The 25,753-nt window shown below is 35.0% G+C and overlaps 4 protein-coding genes across 7 annotated transcripts; 2 read left to right on the top strand and 2 right to left on the bottom strand.

Annotated features, from left to right (window-relative positions):
• The first annotated feature begins 1,711 nt into the window (after positions 1-1,711).
• On the top strand, positions 1,712-6,203 carry LOC117133952. Of its 2 annotated transcripts, XR_004458027.1 has the most exons (10): positions 1,712-2,116; positions 2,247-2,330; positions 2,411-2,515; positions 2,597-2,695; positions 2,777-3,226; positions 3,301-3,357; positions 3,428-3,508; positions 3,583-3,639; positions 3,731-4,116; positions 4,249-6,203. XR_004458027.1 is itself a non-coding variant. In XM_033291162.1 (9 exons), the coding sequence occupies exons 1-9, from the start codon at positions 1,760-1,762 to the stop codon at positions 3,950-3,952; spliced, it is 1,512 nt and encodes a 503-aa protein (XP_033147053.1). In that variant the 5' UTR covers positions 1,712-1,759; the 3' UTR covers positions 3,953-6,203. The 2 variants fall into 2 exon arrangements, 1 of the variants encoding a protein (XP_033147053.1); XM_033291162.1 differs by having other exon boundaries at positions 3,731-6,203.
• Positions 6,204-7,455: 1,252 nt separating this feature from the next.
• On the bottom strand, positions 7,456-10,857 carry LOC117133951. 2 transcript variants are annotated; one of them, XM_033291161.1, is made up of 5 exons: positions 10,625-10,779; positions 10,224-10,539; positions 10,030-10,140; positions 9,774-9,935; positions 7,456-9,679 (listed from the first exon to the last, which is right to left on the bottom strand). In XM_033291161.1, the coding sequence occupies exons 2-5, from the start codon at positions 10,533-10,535 to the stop codon at positions 7,868-7,870; spliced, it is 2,397 nt and encodes a 798-aa protein (XP_033147052.1). In that variant the 5' UTR covers positions 10,536-10,539; positions 10,625-10,779; the 3' UTR covers positions 7,456-7,867. The 2 variants fall into 2 exon arrangements, with proteins under 2 accessions (XP_033147052.1, XP_033147051.1); XM_033291160.1 differs by having other exon boundaries at positions 10,224-10,857.
• A 165-nt stretch (positions 10,858-11,022) lies between these two features.
• LOC103849794 (pentatricopeptide repeat-containing protein At3g22150, chloroplastic) lies at positions 11,023-14,515 on the top strand. Its single transcript, XM_009126524.3, has one exon. The coding sequence runs from the start codon at positions 11,628-11,630 to the stop codon at positions 14,094-14,096; it is 2,469 nt and encodes an 822-aa protein (XP_009124772.1). The 5' UTR covers positions 11,023-11,627; the 3' UTR covers positions 14,097-14,515.
• Positions 14,516-18,119: 3,604 nt separating this feature from the next.
• Positions 18,120-24,410, bottom strand: LOC103849795 (VQ motif-containing protein 22). 2 transcript variants are annotated; one of them, XM_009126525.3, is made up of 2 exons: positions 22,739-24,410; positions 18,120-22,645 (listed from the first exon to the last, which is right to left on the bottom strand). In XM_009126525.3, exon 1 carries the CDS (start codon positions 23,385-23,387, stop codon positions 22,803-22,805), a length of 585 nt encoding a protein of 194 aa, XP_009124773.1. In that variant the 5' UTR covers positions 23,388-24,410; the 3' UTR covers positions 18,120-22,645; positions 22,739-22,802. The 2 variants fall into 2 exon arrangements, with proteins under 2 accessions (XP_009124773.1, XP_033147055.1); XM_033291164.1 differs by having other exon boundaries at positions 18,120-21,815; positions 22,533-24,409.
• Positions 24,411-25,753: the final 1,343 nt, after the last annotated feature.

Genomic DNA, 25,753 nt, shown 5'->3' with positions numbered 1-25,753 from the left:
GGAGAGAGTCTGCGTATTTGGATAGTGTGGGAGTTTAGCCACTAGGCCAAGAAGAATCATCTGTTATGGATTACATTTAATTTTATTTAACTCCAAACTGTAACACAAAAAAGAATTAAAATAGATTTTGAATCCACCACATATCGAACCCGGGGATAGAGAGACTTTTGAGTTATAAAAAGCCTTGGTTTAACCGCTGGTCTGAGGAGAATCATCTGTTAAAGAATATTACATAAGCATACTTAACCCAATTAATATAGGATAGGTTTCCAAAACAATACATTTCGATTGAAAAAAAACAAAACTCTTGCCGTCTCAACACTCTCGCCGTTTCAAACTTCTCGAATCTCACTCGTCTCCGCCTCTCGAATCTCTCTCTCATCTCCATATCTCTCGATCTCCGACGAAAACCCATCTCCAGAACTCTCTCTCTCTCGATCTTTTACGCGAGCTCTCTCTATTCTCCGAGAAAAACCATTTCTAGAGCTCTATCTCTTGAAGGTATGTTGCAGATTCAACCTTATGTGTGTTTTCTTTCTGAGAGATTGGTCTCCTGGTTTTTGCTTGTGTATAGACTTGCTCGTTTTAACCTAATATGATTCGTAGAATTCTAGTTCATGTGAAAGCATGTGTATAGACTTCGGGAAGGATTTGTATTTTTTTCAGGAAACCCTTCCTGAAAATTGGATTTTAATTAATTTAGACAAATAAAATTTTTCTTGTTTACGCAGGATAGAAACAAGATGGGAGATCCATTACCATTAAGACTAGCACTGCCTGAGCTGAGGTATCCGATTGGATCAGAGCCAGAGAAGACGATATCGATAAACCAACACTCGATAGTTGCTTATATCAAAACTGTTAAGGAAATTCTAGGAAATGATGAGTTCAACAGAATAAGAGGGACGTTTTTGGGACCGGTGATCAAGCTTGGAGAGAGGTCTTTGAAATTATCAGCTAAGATAGTGCACGCAGTTCTCACCAAAAGCATCAAGACAGTGAAGAGACACGAAGCATGGTTCCATTTTGGTGCTCAGCCAATGAGGTTCTCTATAAGAGAATTCCACATGGTGACTGGTTTGAAATGTAGTGGTGAAGCAAGAGAACCACGAGAGGGAACCGAGAAATTTAAGTGGGACTTCCTAAAAGGGCGTACTCATACAGTAAAGGACGTGGAGAAGCAGCTCAGAAACACAAGAGAAGATGCTTCTGATGAGAGATTCTGCCTTGCAATGCTCCTCCTGATTGAGAGCATACTACTACAGAAGAGCCTTCTCGACGGTGGCACAACTTTTACTTTGGATTATGTGAAAATAGCGCAGGATATGGATGTCTTGATGACATACCCATGGGGGAGAACAGCTTATAATTTGCTGTTAAAATCACTTCAGAGAGCTGTCGACAAAAGCCTCGACAAAAACAATTATGATTTGCAAGGGTTCCCTATGGCATTTCTTATATGGATACTTGAGTCAGTACCTTTGCTACAGTATGCATTCAGTCAAGTTGTTCCTATTCTGAGCGTTCAACCGTCTACCCCAATATTTTTGTGTGAGAAGTACCTTCAAATAGCTTCTCCACAGCTGATAGATGTTCTCCTAATTGAAATCAAAGATCATGTAAGTTTTTACATTATTTTTTTCTTGTTTCTGTTTTGCCTTATGATTCTCCATTTAAAAGCTAATTATTTTTATGGTTTCAGCTTAAGGTCACATGCATCCTACCTCCTATTTCTAATGATCCAGAAGATGATGTTTGCATGGGAGACGAAGCTAATAAAGATCTGGATGACATGGCCGATTTATCCAAGAGAGGTTATAAGTTTAAAATTAGAGATTGGCGAAACATGTCAGTAGACCTATACGGTGCTAATGAAGAAATAAGAAGAGCATCTTTACTGTTTGGGAATGGAGGGATGAGTCAAGCTTCTACTTCGTATCAGGAGGAGTCTTTGGAATCAAAGATCAACAGAATCAGCGAGATGGTGGGAGATAATTTAAGGATCATGAACGATCGTTTGTGTTTGATTGAAAAAGACAGGAAACAGATTAAAGAACGTGTGACAAACCTAGAGAAACTACAAAGAGTTACTTCATATGAAACTCCAAACAATGAGGTAACTTTTTTTTCGGAAATTAAAATTAATGTTTATCTAGTTCTTGATTCAGTTTTGAGTTGTCAAGTAATTTTGGAAGATGTTATACATATTTAGGCTTGCCTTCCTAATTTTTGTTGTACTTGCACAGACTGACACAACTCCATTTCATGAGACGGCTTCCAGACAAGGTGAAGCCAATGCAGATCAAGCAGATGAACAACTTAACAATGAGGCAAGTATAATTTTGAAAACTGTTGGTATTTATAAAATTATGAATTTGGTACGTGTTCATAATCCCATTCCTGACATCAGGATACACGAGAGCCTATGAATGAGATCACGAAAGAGACACCTGGTTCTCCAATAGCTCAACAGAATATTGAGACTCCAGTCCTTACTCCAATTCAGACGCAGCAGGTACCTTCTTTAAAAAATTGGACTTTTCAAGTAATTTTTGGAAGCCCTTGTACGTGTTCATTCAACCATTCCTGAATTCAGGAGACTCACGAGCTTATGAATGAGATCATTTCACCAAACATTTCCGACACACAGCCAAATACCCGAGCTCGCAGAAATCTTTTAACAGAGCAAAATAAGGTATTACTTTCATTAAAACCTTTAATAAATACTCAGCAACTATCAAAATGACTGGATATCCTTGAATCTAAACCATCACAGGATGTAGAAAGCAGAGTTCAAAATCCCTTTGAGATCGGAGCAAATGTGGAGATTTCATCACAAGATGACAATACTTGTCATAAATGGTATCCAGGAAATGTGTTGGCAACATATTTGGTTGATGGGGTTGAGATGGTGAAAGTTGAGTACTTCGTCCCGTCTCTGGACGAAAAGAAGAGGAAAAGGAGTGTTGAGACACGTGTATCAATTGACAGAATACGTCCTCAACCACCACCTGAGAGATCTGGAGCGAAGAAAAGTTATGAGCTAATGCAGGACGTGGAGGCGTTCGACAATGGTGCCTGGTGCGCTGGAAAAGTTAAAGTCATTTTGTTTGATGGCTCGTGTTTTGTCTCTTTGAACAATTCTAAAGAACAAATTTACTTCCACCATTCTGAGATGCGAAAACCAAGAAAATGGGTAGATGGTGTTTGGGAGATGACAAAAAAGGTAAAACAAATGCCTTGGATCACTTGAATTGAAAAATAATGTCATTTGTTTAATATCTCGGTATTGATTTTCAGATGGAAGAAGAGCAGACGCAGAGTGTGAATCCAAGTGAAGGAGATGGTGATAAAAAGGTATGAAATATTTATACATCATACTAGGAATTAAGATATAAATGTATCTGAATTTTTGTCATTCAAAAAGGGGAAGGCGAAGGCTGTCGCTTGTAAGAAAAATGAAGCAGCTGGTCCATCAGAAGATGGTGTTGGGAAAATGGCAAAAGAGGTAATAAAAATGAATAAGATCCACTTGAATTGAAGTTCAGGTCAATAGTTTGATATATCGGTTTTGTTTCACAGATAGAAGTAAAGCAGGGTAAGAGTGTGAAACCAAGTCAAGACGATCATGCAAAAAAGGTATAAAAAATATTTTTACTTCATATTAGGAAGGCATTCAAGTATAAAGATAAAAACGATCCTGAATTTTTGTCTTTATTTTTAATTAAAGGGGAAGCCACATGTTGGTAAGAAGAAGAAAGCAAATGCTCAGCCAGTAGATTTGCTTCCTTTTCTACAGCGAGAAGAGAAGAGGCCAATACGACCTAGAAACCCTCCTATACCTGTAACACCTGAGGTAATCCTTCCAATTGATCCATTTGTGACACCTGAATTTCCTCGGTTTTCAAGGCTTACACACTGGATGGATCTACGGGGCATATATCGTGTGTAAGCAACTTTTTGTCCTCGCATAAATATTCCTAATTTATTTTGTAAAAGTTTCGATTGATACTAGTTAATTTTATCAACTACAGACCGTTTTATATCAATGGAAAAGAAATTGAAAAAGAGTTCTTTCAAAAAATGGACGATGCAGAAAACAATCTCAACAAAGAGGTAATCAACACTCTGTTCTGTCTTCTATTTGATTGTGTGATATGTTTAGGAAGAGGTTGAGTTGAGCTATGCTAGATGTCCATGTTATAGCAGTTCTATATGAAGTTTCTAACTATATTGTTACATTGGCAGCACATAAATGTTGCATTTGAAATGCTAAATTGTAAGAGGGTTGAGCAAGGTGCTTGGTTCCGCAACAACAATCTTCCACCAGCATGCTTTGTACCAGTCAAATTCTTAGAAGAGGTTGGGTACGCTTATGAATCTGTCAGGAAGCCACATAAGAAAAAAAAAAGTTATTGGAGGGCTGTGTAGGCGAACTTGTGAAAGGTTTAATACATCCAAAGAAGGTATGGCTGGAAGATGTTGATGTTATATATGGTGTCATTGAAGATAAGTTGAGCTGTCACTATATTGGGGTGGAGATACAATTGATGGACAACACAATCACACTCTTCCATTGTGGTCTTCCAAAAGCAAATATCAAACGTGCTCTTAATCAAATCCAAGAACTGGCAGGTAAAAATATTAGCTAATTTAGAAAATAAAAGTTTGTCACTTGCTGCTTGTGATTGTGATGCATTTTTACATATTCATTTTGTTGTCTGTTGGTGATTGATTTATTGTATAATTTTGGGTATTTATGACAGTGTTGATTAGTGCCATAAAGATGGAACTTCTTGGTGAAGAGGTTAATTTCGAAGATATCAGTCCATTTGAAGTTAAGTTTGCAGAAGGGCTTCCAAAGACAAAATTTCCATACAACTGTGGTATTTTTGTTGTGAAGATGCTGGAATGCAGGTCACTGGGATTGAAGAGCATGGCTAATATAAATGATGAAACTGCGATGGACTTACGAAGCAAGCTATGTTGTGAGATCTTCGACCAGTTTATGGATAAAGATTTCCAGGAAGGTCAAAGGAAGTGAAAATGTCATATTTGTTCTGTTTTCTACACTGTTTTTCTACTTTGATATTAATTATCCCTAACGTTTAAGTTTAAGTTTGTAATGAATTATCCCTAACGTTTTTTTCATTTAGATTGTTATTGAAAAATTTTTAGGATGTATTGATGAATTGTCAAATGCTTATGGTACTTTTAGGATGGGTTTCCAGAAAAAGAGTGAGAAAGCAAAATGCACCAAAGCCTAGCATATTCCTTTAAAGTTTACAAAAAAAATGAAAAAGAAAGTGATCCGATGTTGATTGAACTCGTGAACTCTCGAAAGATGAATCAAAGTGTGCAGCCGCTGTGCCAAGGGTGTTATACTTGCCAAAAGATATAATAAAACGATAATAACTTGTAACTTTTGAATATTTAATTAAAAACAGAAAAAAGTGAAAATATACACAACGGGAATCGAACACGGCTTATTGTGTGATAAGGGTACACTAAGAGTAGAAGGGCTTGCCACTAGGCTATGGTGGATATTCGATATCAGAGTAAATGTGAACTTATTTATTCACAGACGATAGATTTATATGATCTGGATATCATTTTAAGTATTCAGGATAGCTTTCCAAAAACAAATTCCTTTAAAGTTTACAAAAAAAAAATGAAAAAGAATGTGATCTGATGTTGATTGAACTCGTGAACTCTCGATAGATTAATCCAAGTGTGCAGCCGTTGTACCAAGGGTCTTATACTTGCCAAAAGCTACAATAAAACGAAAATAACGTTTGAATATTTAATTAAAAACAAAAAAAATGTGAGTATACACAACGGGGATCGAACACGACTTATTGTGTGATAAGGGTACACTAAGAGTAGAAGGGCTTGCCACTAGGCTACGTTGGATATTCGATAACAGAGTAAATGTGAACTCATTTATTCACAGACGATAGATTTATATAATCTGGATATCATTTTATGTATTCAGGATGGCTTTCCAAAAACAAATAAGCAAATCAGATAACCAAGTTATAAGAACACTAGGCCAAACCATTACAAAATAGTGAAAAACATTGAACAAGTTTTTTATTTAGGTTGTTAATTGAAGAAACAACACAAGAGAAACAAAAGTGCTTATTCATTTAAAATAAAAACTGAAAATCAAACATAATGTGGTCCTTAAAAACATAAAAAGAGAAGACGATAACATGAAATTACTCATGATGGAGCCAACTTTCGCCAAGTTTATCCCAATCAGGGACTTTGACCTTCACATCAGCAAGCATTCCTTCCGCTTCCGAGTGCTCTTCTTTGAGTTTCTCCAACTCAGCAGTTAAATCAAATTTTCCATCAGCTTTGATAATATCTTCAAGCAACTCGATTTGGACAGCAATTGAATTTGCTTTGCTGGATGCAAGATTCCAATCATTCTCAGATAGCCTGTATTCGTTGGACAAACGAAGAAGAGCCCTGTAATGTTCCACAGTTTCCTTCTTCCCCTTCTTGAAACCTTCGGCGGCATCACATCCGTAAACCTCCTCTATGGGACGCTTCATCATCTTCTTTGAACTTCCTTCCATTGAAACTTTGTCCTGCAACAAAATCGAAACTAAGATGTTACGATAAAATAGAAATAGAAAAAAGTTCATGAATTGAATGGAAAATGAGAAAAATCGAAAACTAACTTGTATTGCAAAAGGATATATCAAGCGAAATGAAGTGAGTGAATAAAAGGTCTGATATCGTCCCTTATATTTATAGAACAAAAAGGAACTCTTCGATTATTGAAGTCAGTTAAAATAAACTCTTGATTATTGTGGAACTCTTCGATTATTGAAGTCAGTTACTGAAATAACCAATCATATAACACCCAATCTTGACGAAAAGAAACTCTTCGGTTACTGAGTTACATGATATCGTTTGGAAGAGACTCTTCGATTCCTGAGATATATGTTTGAACAAAAAAAAAAAATCACCCATTACTCGTAGGAGAGTCGAACCCGGGTCGATCAAATGTTTCGGTATCATAGGTTTCGTGGTTTAGCCGCTAGGCTGAGGAGAATCATCTGTTAGTTGCTTCCACATAATTGAATTTACCCATACAATTTATAGTATAATACATTGGAAAGATCTTTGATAGTTCAGGATGGGCTTCCGATTGCGACAAATGTGATTCCTGAGATATATGTTTGAACAAAAAAAAAAAATCACCCATTACTCGTAGGAGAGTCGAACCCGGGTCGATCAAATGTTTCGGTATCATAGGTTTCGTGGTTTAGCCGCTAGGCTGAGGAGAATCATCTGTTAGTTGCTTCCACATAATTGAATTTACCCATACAATTTATAGTATAATACATTGGAAAGATCTTTGATAGTTCAGGATGGGCTTCCGATTGCGACAAATGTGATTCCTGAGATATATGTTTGAACAAAAAAAAAAAAACCCATTACTCGTAGGAGAGTCGAACCCGGGTCGATCAAATGTTTCGGTATCATAGGTTTCGTGGTTTAGCCGCTAGGCTGAGGAGAATCATCTGTTAGTTGCTTCCACATAATTGAATTTACCCATACAATTTATAGTATAATACATTGTATATTACAAAAGTTGGATGTTACAAAAGTTGGATGGGATTCCAGAATAGTTGAATATTACTGTGTTTTTTTCTAGCAAAGAAGTTTAAACTAAAAATTGAAATGAGATCAAAAGATAATGTTGTATATTACAAAAGTTGTAAGAAATCATACTTATTCAGGATAGGGTTCCAAAAGAAAAAATGTATATGGTCTTGTGCATATCATGTAACCATCAAATAGCCAAACATCCAAATAATAATCGATAAAAATGTAAAAATGTAGAACTTCATCCTATAGGCCTCTGGCATGTGATCTTGTTGTGCCCTCCTGTGCCACATCTGCTGCACTTGTGGGACTGAGATTTAGATCCAGGAACCCCAAACTCGCCAACGGATCTCTTTCTCTTTGTAGGAGGGCGTCCACTTTTCTTTTTGGTAGCTGGAGGTGGGCAAGACAGTTCATCAATATTCTCTGGATAGGTGGACGTTGACAACTCTCCACCAGGATGTATGCTTTCAGCATAAGCTTTAGCCCACGTTTCTGTCAAGTGAGAAGCATCAACAAAACGGTTTTCATCTCTCTTGATATGCTTAGCAGCAGCGATGGCATGGATGCAGGGGATCTTGTCAATGTCGAAAACATTACATGTGCAATGCCGCTTCTCCAAGTCAACAACAAACTTCATTGTTTCATTCTTCACCTCAAACTCGCTTCGATCAACTTGATACACATTCAACAACATTGCGGCCCCTAACCTAGATACCAATTTCTGAACAACTTTTGGAGTAACCAGGTGCTTATGTTTCGCAGCCGCTTCGCGTCGCTCAAAAAACCAAGTGGTCATCGTCAATCTGATAGTTTCAAGGAGAGAGATAATGGGCAACTCACGAGGCATCTTCAACATAGAATTGAGAGACTCTGCAATGTTGGTAGTCATGATATTATACCTGTTCGCAGGCGCATAGCTTCGTGCCCACTTCCTAAAATCAGACTCTTCCAGATACTTAGCCAATTCAGGACATTTATCCTTTATGTCCTTGAAGATTAACCAGAACTCGTGACACGTATAGGCATCAGCAGCGCTTTCCACCAGAGGTAGCAACCCAGTCTTCGCATATGTAGGAGTGATGTTGCGGAGCAGATGGATCCTGCAAATTCCATGGTGAGATAAGGGATATACATCCTCCAACGCTGAAGAAATGGAGTTAGCCCTGTCTGATACAAAAACAAGATCCGAAGCGTCCGGGATCTTCTGGCTCAAACCTCTAAAGAACCATTTCCAAGAGGCGCCGTTTTCTGCGTCAACCACTGCAAAGGCGAGAGGATATAGATGATAATTCCCATCTTGAGCACAAGCTGCCAATAAAGTCCCATTGAATTTTCCCTTCAGAAATGTACCATCTACTGCAATAACTCTCCTCATCAATGAAAATCCCCTTATCGATGGACCAAAAGCCACAAATGCATACTTGAACTTTCCTGCAGCATCAACATGTTGATAAGTCAAGGAACCAGGGTTTGTTTCTGTGATTTTATACAACCACCTAGACAAATTGTAATAGCTGTCTTCAGGAGTCCCTCTAACCAAAATCTGAGCTTCTTCTCTCACTCTCCAAGCTTGTTTGTAATTGATGTGAACACCATGCAGCATCCTGACCTGTTCAATGATCTGTTTCGGTTTGAGACCTTCCTTTTTTTCTCCATAATTGCTGGAAATCAAAGAACCCAACAACTTTGCAGATGCTTGTCTGTGGTTGGCTTTCCTGTGTGTTGTATCGCATGTATGCTCATGAACATACTTTTTAACAACGAAAAAATCTGAAACAGGTAGCTTGATAGCACGCATCCTCCACGTGCAATTTTCATCAACACAACTCAAAAGCACTCTTGACTTGTTAGAAGAGACAGTCTTGTACTCAAACTTCCACTCTAAAGCCCATTTCTTCATCCTCAACATCAACTCTCTCTTTGTCTTAAAATAGCTATTCACCTTAATATCGCCAGCTACTCTCGTGTTTGGTGAAAGTCCAATATGGACAGGGCTAAAATCCGGAAGAGCATTCAGAGGAACTGTAGAAACACCTTCATATAGAAAACTCTGCAAAAGTCAAGTAGTTCTGTAAGGCATAATACTTGATTATGAAGCATATCATGCAAACACAAACAGAAAAAGGGAATTAGGGACAATGTACCTGTTTTTCACTCTGCACAGTAGGAAGAATCACTGGATTGGCATTCAATGGAACAGTAGAAGCAAATGTATCAGAAGCTTGAATGTTACAGCTAGCTGAATCAGTACTAAAATCCGGAAGAGCATTCAGAGGAACTGTAGAAACACCTTCATATAGAAGACTCTGCAAAAGTCAAGTAGTTCTGTAAGGCATAGTACTTGATTATGAAGCATATCATGCAAACACAAACAGAAAAAGGGAATTAAGGACAATGTACCTGTTTTTCACTCTGCACAGTAGAAAGAATCGCTGGATTGGCATTCAATGGAACAGTAGAAGCAAATGTATCAGAAGCTTGAGTGTTACAGCTAACTGGATCAGTACTAACCTGCATAAGTCAAGTAGTTCTGTAAGGCATAATACTTGGTTATGAAGCATATCCTGAAAAGTCTAAGAAAAAATCATACAAACCTTAACACACAAACGACAGGTTCCATCAAATGCTCTAGTCTTGGAAATGAAAGTTCTGAGCTGACGAGTATTACCTATCGAGAGTGGGGGGAAACTTTCAATAATACATTTCATATCCAATGAAAAACCATAACTCAAACTGATTTCTTCCTCTTTAACACTAAAATCTTCAGAGACAATCTTCATCAAATCTTCATACAGTAGATCTTCTTCTATGGAAATGATTGATGCATTCCTCTTCAAATCAACAAGAAACTCCCACTGGAGAGATTCTTTTGAGATCCATTGTCCACAGATGCACAAAACTTCCATTGTTCTACAAAATCAACTTCAAATCATCAACAAATGAATAATATATAACAAAACCTAGATAATGTATAACAAAATGAAATGATTCAAACCTTAATCAAATCAGACACACGAGAGAGAGAATGAGATGAATAGACGTAGAAACGACAGATCAATTGAGAAACGACGACGACGATAAATAAACGGAGAGACGACGACGACGGATCAACGGAGAGGCGAAGACGACGACGGAGAGACGACGACGACGACGACGACAAGGACGGGGAGACGACGACGGAGAGACGACGACGACGACGACGGAGAGACGAGAAGAAGAAGCGATGAAACGAGGACGGCGACAAATTGATTTCAAATTTGTTTTTTAAATTAGTTAAAGAAGGGGGCATAAGGGTAAATTGCCCATTTAATGAAACCTATTTTTGTGAATTCTGATCCTGAGTGCTAGTTTGGGGAGGAAAACTTCATTTAGTGTTCTTTGTGTCATTTTCTCTTTTTAAAAATCTCCATTATTAAAATTATGCACGTAAGGATAACTCATGAGTTTTTTTGGTTGATTAAATGACATTATGTCCAAATTTATTTAAGGATATTTCGTTAAGGTAACTGAAAAAGACAAACAATAAAATAGGAAGTTTAAATTCATTTAAGCATATTTCATTAATGTAACTGAAAAGACAAGTAATCAATTAGGCAGTTTTATTTGTTTTAGGATATTTCATAAATGCAACTGAAAAAGACAAGCAAAAAAAAGGGAAGTTTAATTAATGAAGTAAAAACATTTTCAAATGGGTACTTCTCTTTTAATAATATAGATACATATAATTAAGACGAGATTGATAGTTTCTTACCCAATATTTTTGGTGGGAAAATATGGATTATTTACCCAATATTTTTTTAAACATTAATAAATAGTTTAGTTGGTCTATTTTTTATTTTTTTTTATCACAAATTTAGTGTACTTTGAAAAATGGTAATCTATCTTATAAAAAATAGATAATAAACAAACTCTTATCACTGAAGAAAGATGATGATAACATAAGCGGAAGAGAGAGTCAATAACGTATCTTCATTTCGTTCTTCATCATCTCTTCCACAATGGCCGGATCAGCTCTACCTCTCCCACCACCACCGCCACTTTCGTTCCACTCTCCCCCGCCAAACCAAACCCGCCGCTCTTCCACCTTCGCCCCACCAACAAACCCAACTCCCCAAACACCTTCAATCCGCTCACGCCTCAGCAGAATCTGCCAAAAAGGAAACCCACAGCTCGCACGCCAGCTGTTCGACGCAATTCCCAAACCAACAACCGTCCTATGGAACACCATTATCATCGGCCTCATCTGCAACAACCTCCCGCACGAGGCTCTCCTTTTCTACTCCCGGATGAAAAAGACCGCTCCTTTCACCAAATGCGACCCTTACACTTACTCCTCCACGCTCAAGGCCTGCGCCGAGACCAGGAACCTGAAGGCTGGTAAAGCCGTGCATTGCCATTTGATCCGGTGCTTGCAGAACTCGAGCAGGGTTGTTCATAACTCTCTGTTGAATATGTACGTTTCTTGCTTGAACCACCCTCCTCCTGGAAGCGAGTACGACGTGGTGCGTAAGGTTTTTGATAGTATGCGTAGGAAGAACGTTGTGGCGTGGAATACGTTGGTTTCTTGGTATGTGAAGACGGAGAGACACGCTGAGGCGTGTAGGCAGTTTGGGATTATGATGAGGATGGAGATTAAACCGAGTCCGGTTAGCTTTGTGAATGTCTTCCCCGCGGTGGCGAGTTCGAGAAGTGTTAAGAGAGCTAAAGTATTTTATGGTTTGATGCTTAAGTTGGGAGATGAGTATGTGAAGGACTTGTTTGTTGTGAGCTCGGCTATTTCTATGTATGCGGAGCTTGGCGATATTGAAGCGTCACGGAGAGTGTTTGATTCTTGTGTAGAGAGGAATATTGAGGTGTGGAATACAATGATAGGAGTCTATGTTCAGAACGAGTACCTGGTTGAGAGTATCGATCTTTTTCTTGATGCAATAGGATCGAAAGAGATTGTGTCTGACGAAGTAACGTTCCTCTTGGCAGCGAGTGCAGTTTCAGCGCTGCAGCAAGTGGAGTTAGGTAGACAGTTTCATGGTTTTGTCAGCAAGAACTTTCAGGAGCTTCCCGTTGTGATATTCAACTCGTTGATGGTGATGTACTCGAGGTGCGGCTCTGTGCACGAGTCCTTTGCGGTCTTTGTTTCGATGCGAGAGAGAGATGTTGTGACGTGGAACACAATGATCTCTGCGTTTGTCCAAAACGGCTTAGATGATGAAGGATTGATGTTGGTGTATGAGATGCAGAAGCAGGGGTTTAAGATCGATTACATAACAGTGACTGCTTTGCTTTCGGCTGCGTCGAATCTTAGAAACAAGGAGATTGGGAAGCAGACTCATGGTTTCCTTTTAAGGCAAGGGATTCAGTTCGAGGGGATGAACAGTTACCTTATTGACATGTATGCTAAGTCAGGTCTAATAAGGATCTCAGAGAAGCTTTTCGAGAGAAGTGGCTATGCTGAAAGAGATCAAGCTACTTGGAACTCTATGATGTCCGGGTACACGCAGAACGGACACACAGAGGAAACGTTTGCTGTGTTCAGGAAGATGTTAGAACAGAATATCAAACCCAATGCCATAACTGTGGCGTCGATTCTCCCTGCGTGTAGCCAGATAGGTAGTTTCGACTTAGGTAAACAGCTACATGGTTTCTCTATAAGGCAGTACTTGGATCAGAACGTATTTGTTGCTTCTGCGTTAGTTGATATGTACTCAAAGTCAGGAGCGATACAGTACGCAGAAAACATGTTTTACCAAACGAAAGAGAGAAACTCTGTGACGTACACCACGATGATATTGGGGTATGGTCAACACGGAATGGGTGAGAGAGCTATCTCGCTGTTTCGTTCAATGGAAGAGTCTGGAGTCAAACCAGATGCTGTCACCTTTGTTGCAGTATTATCAGCTTGCAGCTATTCCGGTTTAGTGGATGAAGGTCTCAAAATATTCGAGGAAATGAGTGAAGTTTATAACATCCAGCCTTCCAATGAGCACTATTGCTGCGTTACAGACATGTTAGGGAGAGTAGGCCGCGTTGATGAAGCCTACGAGTTTGTTAAAGGGCTTGGTGAAGAAGGAAACATTGCTGAGCTATGGGGTTCGGTCCTGGGAGCTTGTAGAGTACACGGTGAGATTGAGCTTGCTGAAACTGTTTCAGAGAAGTTAGCTAAAGTGGATAAAGGGAAGAACTTTTCAGGATATCAGGTTTTGCTCTCGAATATGTATGCTGAGGAACAGAAATGGACGAGTGTTGATAGGTTGAGGAGAGGAATGAGAGAAAAGGGTTTAAGGAAAGAAGTTGGTCGTAGTGGGATTGAAGTTGCAGGTAATGTAAATTGTTTTGTGTCTAGAGATCAAGAGCATCCTCAGAGTGATGAGATATATGATGTCATTGAGGGTTTGGCTAAAGATATGAGAGGTGATTCGTATCTGACAACATTCCCTATGGTTACCCCAAGTTTGGAATTAGAGGAGTGATGTAGAATGCTAGTAACTCTTTTAGCTCTCACAGAATAAGGAGAGAAGATGTGTTAAGAAGTGAGATGATTCAAGGTGGGTAAGCGCCCAAAACTCTCATTTGTTGGTAACATTGCAGCAATTCTCTATGGTCATAAACACTCGTTGTTCATCATTGGAAGAGAAACATTATTCAGCCAGACAGGAGATGGAGGTTCTAAGCCATTGGAAGACGATTTAAGTGAGATTGTAGATCCATTATTTACCTCGCCTTGTACACTTTGTTCTTTGTATACAAGTACCACTGCAAGCTGATCATCTCTTGTAATGATGTATATAAATAAATAAAACAAAACCATTGTAGTTTCCTTTCTCTCATCTTCACTACGCATCATCTCTTGTAAACATTATAGTTTTATGATTGTTTTCACTTTAAGATATTCTTTCGGTGTTTTTTAATTTTATTTAAGTTCAGTTATACGGTACAAATACTATAAATTAATACTCGATCAGTTACAAACATAGTAAATTAATAAATTTCTTCGGTCTCGAATTTGCCCGGTTCAAAATATGACACAAATCGAAAAAATAAGATAATATATTTTTTTAGAAAATTCAATGTATCTATATAATCCATTAAAATCATAAATTAATAATTCATACATACAATGTTTATATATGTACAAAAAAATCATTGTATTATTTATTTTACATTCACAATGAAATTGAACTTTATTTTTCTTAACACATCAATATATTTTGAAAATATTAGGTCAAATTATATCTAAAAACTACATTTAAATTCTATGAAACATATTTTGTATACACCAAATAGTATAACAAAAATAATAAAAGTCTAATTTTAATAATTTAATTAACATATACACGACAAAATAAACAATTTATCTTATTTTATTAAAAATATATTTTAAAATATAAAAATATTTTTTGTAAATTAATAACTCTAAAAATAATAAAATTTCGTAATTCCAATATCATTACTTTATATAGTTTTTACTATAAGACTATTAAATTTCAAGATACTTCTAAGAAAATGACTAATAATATAATGCCAAATATTTTCGTAGTATTTTGTGATTATGTAGCAAGTTTTTATTTCAGTTATTTTAAGTTTACTTATATAAAACTATTGAATTTCAATATTTTTTTAAAAAAATTTGACCAATAATGTTATGCAAATTATTTTTCATAGTATCTTGTGAGTATCTAGCAAGTTCTTATTTTAGTTATTTTAATGTTTGAGTTATCATGATAAAAACTAAAATGGAAATGGATCTAGAGCAAAAATTTTATAATAAATTAGTAGTTCTAAAAAGTAAATAAAATAATGATCTAATATCATTAGATATCTTAGAGTGATGAGAAATTAGTCAAAATATATTATTTGAGATATTTTGGACTGAACTTTTCACCGTTTTGTGATATTTTCGATTGAGTTTTTCTCGTTTTGAAATATTCATAATCGAACAATAATATATTTTTATTTATTTTAAGTTGAGATACTCTACTGAAAGTTTTCTTATTATATGCCTAAAGTCTCAATTTTAACCAAAAAATAAGTAAAAAAAAAAAACAGAGATGTTAAAATAGTACAAAAGTTTTGGAGGGTTTCAACTTGGGTTTGTCCCACATGAAACCCCAATCAGTAGCTTGTGTTATTTGACTAGTTTTGTGGACCATCATAAGTTTCACACTTCTTCAAAATAAAGGCAAACGAGAGACCAAAAAATCTAAACTCTCGAGTTTAATTTGTAATCACAAAGTAAGAAACATATCTACTAGACAAAGACACAAATAACAAGAGGTTACAAGACAATTCGTTTGACAAACAAACAAAAAAAAAGCTAACTTTGATGAATTATGTAAGCTATGCAAGAAGAAGATTATCTACTTTAGACGACTTTATCTGTTCTTGATTATCTTGTGATGATCCCATTGTTGAGAGTTTGTGAATCATCGCTACAGCAGACCCTAAAATTCAAATAGACAATTTATCTTCCAAAACAGAGAATATGAGTTTAAAAGCTTAACAAACCAAATTTATAGCTGTAATAAAGCGTCATTCCAAGTATTCACCATTGATTGGAGTACCTGACAATTCTCCAGGCTTGAGTCATGTGATTTTGACCAGAGAATGAAATGATCATACTAATAAACATGAGCATCTGATCCTCGTGAGAGATGATAACATACCAACCCTCCATTTCACTCCATTTAGTTCCTAATTTAAATATATAAAATAAAATCAGCAGTATAATTACATATATAATTAGATAGTCTTTATATTTACACCAATATGATACTTTTAAGCGAAATTTCTTGAAATATTCTAAGTTGGCTACTATTTTAAAAATATATATGCTCAATCTTTGCTCAAAAAAAGAAAAAAAATATGATCAATCAAAAATACTCTAATATTTGGATTCAAGATTTATGATTATTGTTTAGGTTTTAGTATTTAAGAGGTGGAGTTAGTTTATAAGCTTCTATAAATATTTTTTTAAACATTTATAAATGATTTAATTAGTTAATTTTGTTTGTTTCATCATAAATTTAGTGTGTCTTTAAAAGTTGTAATCAACTATCACCAGGGAACGATATGATCATACTGATAAACATGAGCAACTGATCCCCCGAGAGATGATAACATACGGGTTACAATATCAATCAACCTTCCATTTGTCTCCAGACCTCACAGCTAACAACTTTGGCTTTGATCAACTGTTTGTCTTGACATCATCAGTAAATTGTCTTCCTCTATTCTTCCTCCCATCAATAGGAAGAATCCCATCCCCATCTGGATTTTCATCGCCATCGCCATTGTCATCGTCATCACCCGCTGTTGTAGATACAAAAACTGAACGAAATACTCTAGATTTGAGTTGTTTATACAAAGCACAAACTGACTTATTAATCCCAAATGGACTATGAACCATCTGAAAGAAGAAATAAAGATTCAACTTCATAAATTGACACAATTTCCGAAGTTGAATCCTTATTTCTTATTGCAGATGATTCATAATTTGTTTGTGATCAACTTCACAAATTGACAATAATACTTCACAAAAGTTGAATCCTTATTTCTTGTAGATGGTTTCTAGTCTGTTTGTGATCAACTTTACAAATTGACATTGGTACGTTGACAAGAAAATATTGACAATGGTACAACCTAATCAATGAATGATACTTTCATGACAAAAATAAAATAAAAAATGTTGTAAAGTTTACTCATCTTAGTTAAATACCCAACACAGTTTGATACCCGTTTAATACTTCAAGTAATTATTTTGCACATTTTAATACATTTACTTTTAAAAATGTGTTATTTTAATACCCAAACTATATTAATTTTAATCAAAGATATTAATAAGTTTTAAATAAAATTTTAAAAATCTTTATTTTAATTTTTTAGGAATAAAACTAACGAGATAGTATTTTAAAATTTAGAAAACCATAATCATGAATAAAATAAATAAATTATTTTAAACTTCAGAAAATAAAAAAAATTGAAATTAGCACTAAAACTAATATTATAAAAATTAAGATTATCCAAACATATGTTATTTAAAAAAGAAAATAGGTAATAAATTTTGTTTTTGAAATTTAAAGATTTTTAAAGTTTTGTTTAAAACTTATTATTAAAATTAGCATAGTTTGTGTATTAAAATGAACATAGTTTTAAAAGCAAGCGTATTAAACTGAGCAAAATAATTAGTTGAAGTATTAAACTATGTAGTATAAAAGTTTGGATATAAAAAAATTTAACGAAATTTAGTTGGGTAATTATGAAATTTTCCTTTTAATAAGATAGTTACCAGAAGGTGATTATAAACAATTAAACACTGGTTAAACTTAAACCTTATATCTGAATTTTTGAATAAAATGAGTGTTTATTTATGTACGAATGAGGTGATTCAAATGGATCTCGCGAAGTTTCTAGTTGAGTTGTCTTATCTATCACTATTCAAGCTTCCTCCGACAATGTGCGACTTCAAAAATCAAACTGCTCTGGAACTTCTGAGTGAGAGTTTTTATTTTGGTTTTTACTTTGTAATATCATTACATTACCATATGGATGGAGTTTGAAATTTACATGACCATCTAGAAAAACTACAACTCAACCACTAATCTACCACTCAATAAACTCATAAGATATATATATATATATTTATAATTATATTTATATTTATATACAATTAAATACATTTCTAAACTATATTACTACAAAAAACTGTTAGGTGAAAGAATAGTAGATAGTTTATTCCAATTCAATGCTACCTATTGTAGACTTTTTCATTGATCCAGTTTTACTAACTTGGAATACGCAAAAAATTTGGGCTCTGGTGGACTCCTAAAATGCTAAAATTATTAAAATTATACTCCTGAGTAGAAACCAGATGATGGATAGTGATGGATGACATTTCACAACTAATAGGAAATACTCGGTTAAATCAAGATACCAGCTAGAACGGGTCTATCCGGATAAGGCAAAACCACCGTAGGTCTATGGTCCTACAGTGGATATTTTAAAAGCGTTTTGTTGGAAGGTGAGATTGAGATACCCTCCGAAAATAAATCATTTTCTATGATAGATGGTATCAGGATGTATGGCTGTGAAAAAAGAATTTGCAAGCGAGAAGAATTCAAGGAGATATATGTTGTGCTCGATGTGGAGCTGATGAGGAATCAATAAATAATGTATTTTTTTAATGTCCTCCTATGCGTCAAGTTTGGGCGTTGTCAAAGATACTGTCAAACCTAGATCTTTTCCCTACTAGTTCTATCTTCATAAATTTGGATCATTTTTTCTGGAGGGTTATCCCGGAGAGGGAAGATCATCATTTTGTATGGATATTATGGTACATTTGAAAAGGTAGGAATAACAAAGTTTTTAGTAATTTGGATATGGACCCACGAGATACACTTAATCTTGCGGAGACCGAATCCAAACTTTGGGCTGAGGCTCAGGTGAAGAATATTCAGCAGCCATCACAACAAGTTGAGGTTAGGCACTGTCCGAGGAGGACAGGTCCTTGGTGCTTTATAGATGGTTTTTGGAAAGATAAAGAGTATTATTCAGACGAGGGTTGGTATAATATTCTTGAGGGATTTGATGGTTTGTTGGGTGCAAGGAATATTCGGGCAAGTCTTTCACCTCTCCATTCGGAGATGGAAGCGTTAATATGGGTGATGGAGTGTATGAGAAATTTACATCAATATTATGTCACATTTGCTATGGATTGTTCTCAATTGGTGAAGATGGTTTCGGAACCAAAAGAATAGCTGGCGTTTGAAAATTATCTAGAAGATATAAAGATGCTGAAGACATGTTTCTTCAGCTCAGAGATCATTCATGTACCCCGAACGGAGAATCAAAAGACGGATAATCTAGTACAGAGTGCAAGAAAACAATCGTCTTTCGTCGTTCACATGGATGCAGAGCTACCAGTTTGGTTCACATAGTTAATATGAGTTTGTTTGTTTGATGACAAAAAAAAAATGCTTCCTCTTGTGTTTTAAAATCACCCTTTATATCTACTTGTTCAAAAGAATTGATTATCGCATTTATTTAAGTATGTATGAAAGAAGATGGCTAATTTAATCATAAATAACATCAAAATCTACCAAAGTATAAGATTGAGGATCGTAATAAGATGTTTTGTATAATCCGTTATATATTAAAAGAGAAGCATTGTAATAAATGCATTTACACTAAACTGGACACATGTCACGTGTAGAAGCATTGTAATAAATGTGTTCACACTAAAATGGACACATATTACATGTACAGAGTTTCTCAGCCAAACACTACATAAATATGTTCACACTATGTACTTTACATTTTTTTAATATAAAACTCACATGCATGGTTCTTCTTTACGTTATTTTTACTGTTTACGAATACAGCTAGACAATTATTCATAAAATTTTGATTTGAACCGAAAAATCTGGATATTCGTTACTGTACGAAGCAAATTAAATACTAAAATGCAATATCAGTAAAAAAAAGAGCAAACCACAAATATCAGTATTTATAGGAACGAATATCTAATTTGATCTGTTATATGCATATATATATATATACATATATTTAAAGAATTATATATAAGTTATATATTATAGTTTATATAAATTTTACAGTATTTTTATTTTTAAATAAATTCATTTTAAGAATTTTATTTTTCATGTATTATTTTGAAAAAATATCATTTAATATTAATTAACATTATCTTTATATATTTAACAACCATCTTTATATACCTTTACATACACATACATGGACACATTGACGTGAGCACTTTATAACTAAATATTTACCACAACTGAAATATCTAAATTTTTTTTGAAGTTAAAATATTCTTTTTCTTAAGGCTTCTTTCCCTATCGACCAAATTGTAGTAAAATGATTTGTCTTAACAATTTTCTTTTCTTTTTGAACTATTATCTATTTAGAAACTATAATATGAAACCATTGATTCGACATCACGACTATCTAAGTTTCATAACATGAAAACAAACAAATAATAGTAATTTTTAATTATCACATGAAAAAAAAACCAAAAACATCAAACATTTTAACCGAACAAACAAAATAAATATTGATTTAAAATGATAGTTATATTTTAGGAGATTAAAAACCAAAAATCAACCTAAAACCGAACCGATATTCAAATTAAATAGATTAATGTCTCTTTATTAAAAAATAACGAAACTAATAATCATATTTCGCGCAAGGTGCGGATTATTGCCTAGTTGTATAGTATAATAATTGATGAATGAATTCAAATTCAGTTAAGAAAAGGAAATTTCACTTGAGGTTAAGGGACCCACAATGCGTATTAGATACATCCCCTCTTCACAACCCCTTTATCACTCAATTTTTTTGTCACTTCGTCGATGTTACTTTTTTTTTAATAAGATTCTTCATTGTTAATTCCTTTTATATTATTTTATTTGTCAAATATAAACACGTCTACAACATGATAGAAATATTCTCTTATTAATTTATGGATTTATCTTAAGAATCTAAAATCTATTAAAAATGCAAAAGACTAAGAAAAAAAACTAAAGACATTCTATAAGTATAGAGTTTGGCTTTGGTATATTGGCCAAACTCTATATTAACAAAAACATCGATCTAAATCAAAAGATCCATCTCACTTTCAGTCTAAATCATAATTAATATGAGCGGGAAGAAATTAAAAGAGGAAAAATAAACGATAACGTAAGAATCTAGGTGTGTTAATGTTGGTAGCCTACCTTCACCCAAAAGCTTCCTCTGTTTCCAACGAAAAGCAAGTTTAATTTCTATATGATCCAATTAATCATCACCATATTTTAATGTTAAAAGATTATTCTGGTCTTGGCGAAAATTCTCCTTCAAATATATTTCAACAATCTTATAAAGTTAGTGATTGAAGACAAAGAAAAAAGTAATCAAATTGTGAACTGGAAAAGGATAGTCATCGTTTTCCGTCTACAAGTTATATGACAATAGAAAATATATTGTGCCATAAAAAGAAGCAAACTATAAAGTTTTAACTTATATTCATATTCTATATTATCGCTACAATTTGGTAAAAGAACATTCACTTACAGTTACAGTTTTATCGAATAAGAATACAATCGTTGGGGTGTAAGTAAATGAATGTAGCTTAAGTGGATCATATATTGTAGGCATTCTCCATCCAATTTCTGTATTCATTTATTGTAGGCATCCTCCATTCCATGCACATTTTATAAAATAAGTTATATAAAGTTATATTCATATTTTGCATTTTATCGAGCTAATTTGGCAAAGCAGATAAAACTACATTCACACTAACTAATTTTCATGTTTGAATGCCTACAATAAATGAATACAGAAATTGGATGTAAGCTATTTCTCTCACATTTCCTCCATTACATGCACGTTATACATATATACTACTATTAATTTGAATAATATTGAAGAAATTTCAATTTTTCACATGTAGTTCAGAACTTTACGTGAAAGTATGTTTTTAACATATATAGAGCGTTAATATATATAATATATATACGTGATATATTAGTGTTCGAGAACATTGCTTTAGTTTACCTAAGTCTAGTAGAAAATATGGATGCCATAATAATTTATTCTCCATCCGTTTCAAAATAGATGATGTTTTAGGTAGTTTTTGATGTTTCAAAATAGATGATGTTTTCATATATCAATGTATTTTTTCACTTTATCAAAAACTGTGTAGCTAATGATATTTTGTAGTCTGTTTTGTGATTGGTTAAATAATTTTTAATTTATATTTTAATGATATTTTTAAAATAAAAAACAAGTTTTTTAATAGTTGTGTATAATCTTAAAACTTCATGTATTTTGAAACAGAGGGAGTATAACAGATAATGTATTCTCGTAAAAACATATAGATTTATTTGGAGACGTTATTTTATTTTGCTTACTGCCAAACTGGAGTTTTTCTTTTGAATGCAAGCAAGTGTGCAACTTCAGTCATTGAATATTTGCTTATTTAGGACCATGATAAGTGATAACGCTGTAAACAAATGCTCAACGCCTAAAACAAAGATAAAAAGCTTGAATATGAAAACGAAAAACTTAAATATACAACAGTCAAAGTTGTCATTCTATGACAAAAGAAAGTCAGTACCTAACATTTCTGCCTTTATGCGAAAAAGGAGAAAAAAATATTTCAAAAGAATCCAATCGTTTTCTCATTGCAGTCTCGAAGACGACGTATTACTATTCGTGGCTTCCTTATACGACGGAGCAGAACCTCCTCCTCCACCGCCCGCGGTTCCAAAACCACCAGGAACCATCGTATTAGGGTTGTTCATGTTACTATACCCAACGACGGGATTCATGTTGTTTAACGAGAACATATAAGGCTGTTGCGGTGGAGGCGGCGCGTGAGGCTGGTAACTATATTGCCAAGGAACTTGTTGGGAAGATCCGGCGGATGGATCCGACGAAGAGGTGAGGCTAAAACCGGAAGTGGTATTACCTGACCCGAAAGACATAGCGGATGGACCGCCCGTGAACTGCTGAACCATGGCGCGGAAGTTTGATGTGTCCGTGTTGAGAAGTGTTGTTGGTGTTCTACGTGAGGCTCTTGATCTTCTACGTGCCGGTTTGGTTACACGGCCTGTTTCTGGACTAAGACGAGAGTCCATGGAGGTGGCTTCACCGGAGGGAGAAGCTGCTGTGGTGGTTGTGACGGCGGTTGAAGTGATGGTGGAAGTTGTGTAGAAGGCTTGGTTGTTGCTGTAGAGGTGAGACCAATCGTTTGAGTTAGCCATTTTGTGTTGTGTCTCAAGGCTGTGTGAGATTGTAATAAGTAACAAAACAGCATTTGCCTTCGTTTGTTGTTTATTTATTTAGGTTTAGTGATTAGACTTGGTCAAAAGGAAGACTATTCTTAATCAATCATGACCGTTGATTTAGGAAACATATTAGATTCTGTGGCTTAGCATTTCTTTCCTAACTAAAATAAAAAATATATATATAGTATACTAATATACTTACTTTATTAACATGATTTAATATTTTTAATAACTAAATGATTTAATCATATTCGATATTATCATGATTTAGGAAAAAATAATAAAACAGCGTAAAGTTACGATTAGTTGAGTTTTACCAAGAAACTAACTAGTAGAATTTAGTTTTGTATTGGGTTTGTTGGCTACTTTCCCAACAAGTTGACGAAATTGGCCTAATCTACTGTGTATATTCTTTCATTAAATTAGTAAATAAGTGCCTCACTTTACTTAATCGTCACATAGCTGACGACATATTTTTCTGTTACGTTATTCCTAACCAAAATGTTAATATATTTCATATCACGTTGCCTGCTTGGTGCGATAGCCGTATTATATAGCACGAATGAATAACGACGGATGTACGATAATGATAATAACGATGAGATTTTGTTATATAGTATAGTACTATATCATTTTTTAAAATAGGTTAGACGTAATAGAATTATAATATGCCGACAATGTTGTTCAAATATATAGCGTAATGAGAAGCCTATAGGCTGTTTTAATTAGCGAAAACGATTAGTCGATTATCCAATAAAAAAAGAGCGACTAAATAAAGAAACAACTTTCCTATATCTTATATATTAAAACAGAAGTCACAACCTTGATTCATTTGTGATTTTTTTAAAAATGAACCTAATAGACCTATTCATAGAAATTCATAGGGGTTTTTGCAAAATTGACCTACAACTTAAAGTCAAACACAAAACTAACCTCCCTTTTTTTTTGAAATTAGTTTTGCCGTATTCACTCCACAAGTTCATATAATTTACGAAAATGCCATCAATTTTTTTTTTCTTTTCGAAAATGACATTTTTACTCTCTCACCCTCATCATCTTCAAGTAATTACAAGATTGCCATTGTCATCAATACCACAACCACCATGAACAACCAATTTGAAGCTCTTAATGCTCCCAAAATCGATTTACCCTTCTTCTTTTTTCATTCTTGTGAACTAAACACAACATATCTTTCACTTTCTCTCCACAATGAGCTAAGAAAACCCAAGATTTTGATTCTAAAATTTTTATGGTTCATAGAGTCATAGAAGCTAACGATTCAGGGTGGGTCACTTTCGTTTGTGATTCTGTGTGCTTGGAGAAGCCTTATGTATGCTAAGGAACTTATCTCACCAATTTAAGGTATGAAATCGAGTTTTTTTCCAGATCTGTTCGTCAGACGACTTACTTGGGAAGTCGTCTGGCTGTCGACGACTTACCTGGAAGTCGTCTGGCTGTAGACGACTTACCTAGAAGTCGTCTGGTCAACGCAGAGGTTATTTTTGCAATTGACTTTGAAATCTGTAACCTGAGACGACTGAAAGTTAAGTCGTCTACAGCCAGACGACTTCCAGGTAAGTCGTCGACAGCCAGATTTCAAATTCAATTGCAAAAATAACCTCTGCGTTGACCAGACGACGTATAGTTTAGTAGTCTAGACAACTTAGATTGAAGTCGTCCGCTTCGATCTTTAATAAACTTTTGTTTTCTTTGTTCTAAGTTTGCTAATGTGTTTTATTTTGACTTTTTCAGATGATGCGTCAGTTACATGCAGTGTATGGACAATGGTTGTTGAAAGATGGATGTTGGAATTTTGTGGTTGATCATTTCAAAGGAGCGAGAATGTTATTTTTGAATGAAGGTTCGACACATGCTGATCTTGTTGCAATGACTCAAGAAGATTATAACCTGGACATGAACACAGAGTCTGTGGAGCTAATCTACTCATTACAACAGATGGCTCCAGACCTTCCTCCTATTCATGTTACAAGTGATAGACAAGTTCGGAACTTGCTCGAGATAACTAAAACGCATGAAGTACGTCTTTGTGTATCAAGCTTTAGCAAGATGAGAACGGTTTCAGAGGAAAGGGATGAAGATCATGTGGAGGATGAAGCTGAGGAGGGGGATGAAGCTGAGGAGAGGGATGAAGCTGATGTAAGCGATGAAGATGAAGAGGGGGATGAAGCTGAGGAGGGGGAAGAAGCTGAGGAGGGGCATGAAGCTGAAGAGGGGGATGAAGCTGAGGATCATGATGGGGAGGAGGATGCTGACATCCCTGTTGTCGCTGATGCTGAGGATTATAGTGAGTATGGAAATGTTAAAGATGAGGATGAGGAAGA

The sequence above is a fragment of the Brassica rapa genome, chromosome A05 (genome assembly GCF_000309985.2).
Source record: "Brassica rapa cultivar Chiifu-401-42 chromosome A05, CAAS_Brap_v3.01, whole genome shotgun sequence".
NCBI lineage: Eukaryota > Viridiplantae > Streptophyta > Magnoliopsida > Brassicales > Brassicaceae > Brassica > Brassica rapa.
Note: the sequence above shows the minus strand (reverse complement) of the source record. Positions and strands in the feature narration are given on the sequence as shown.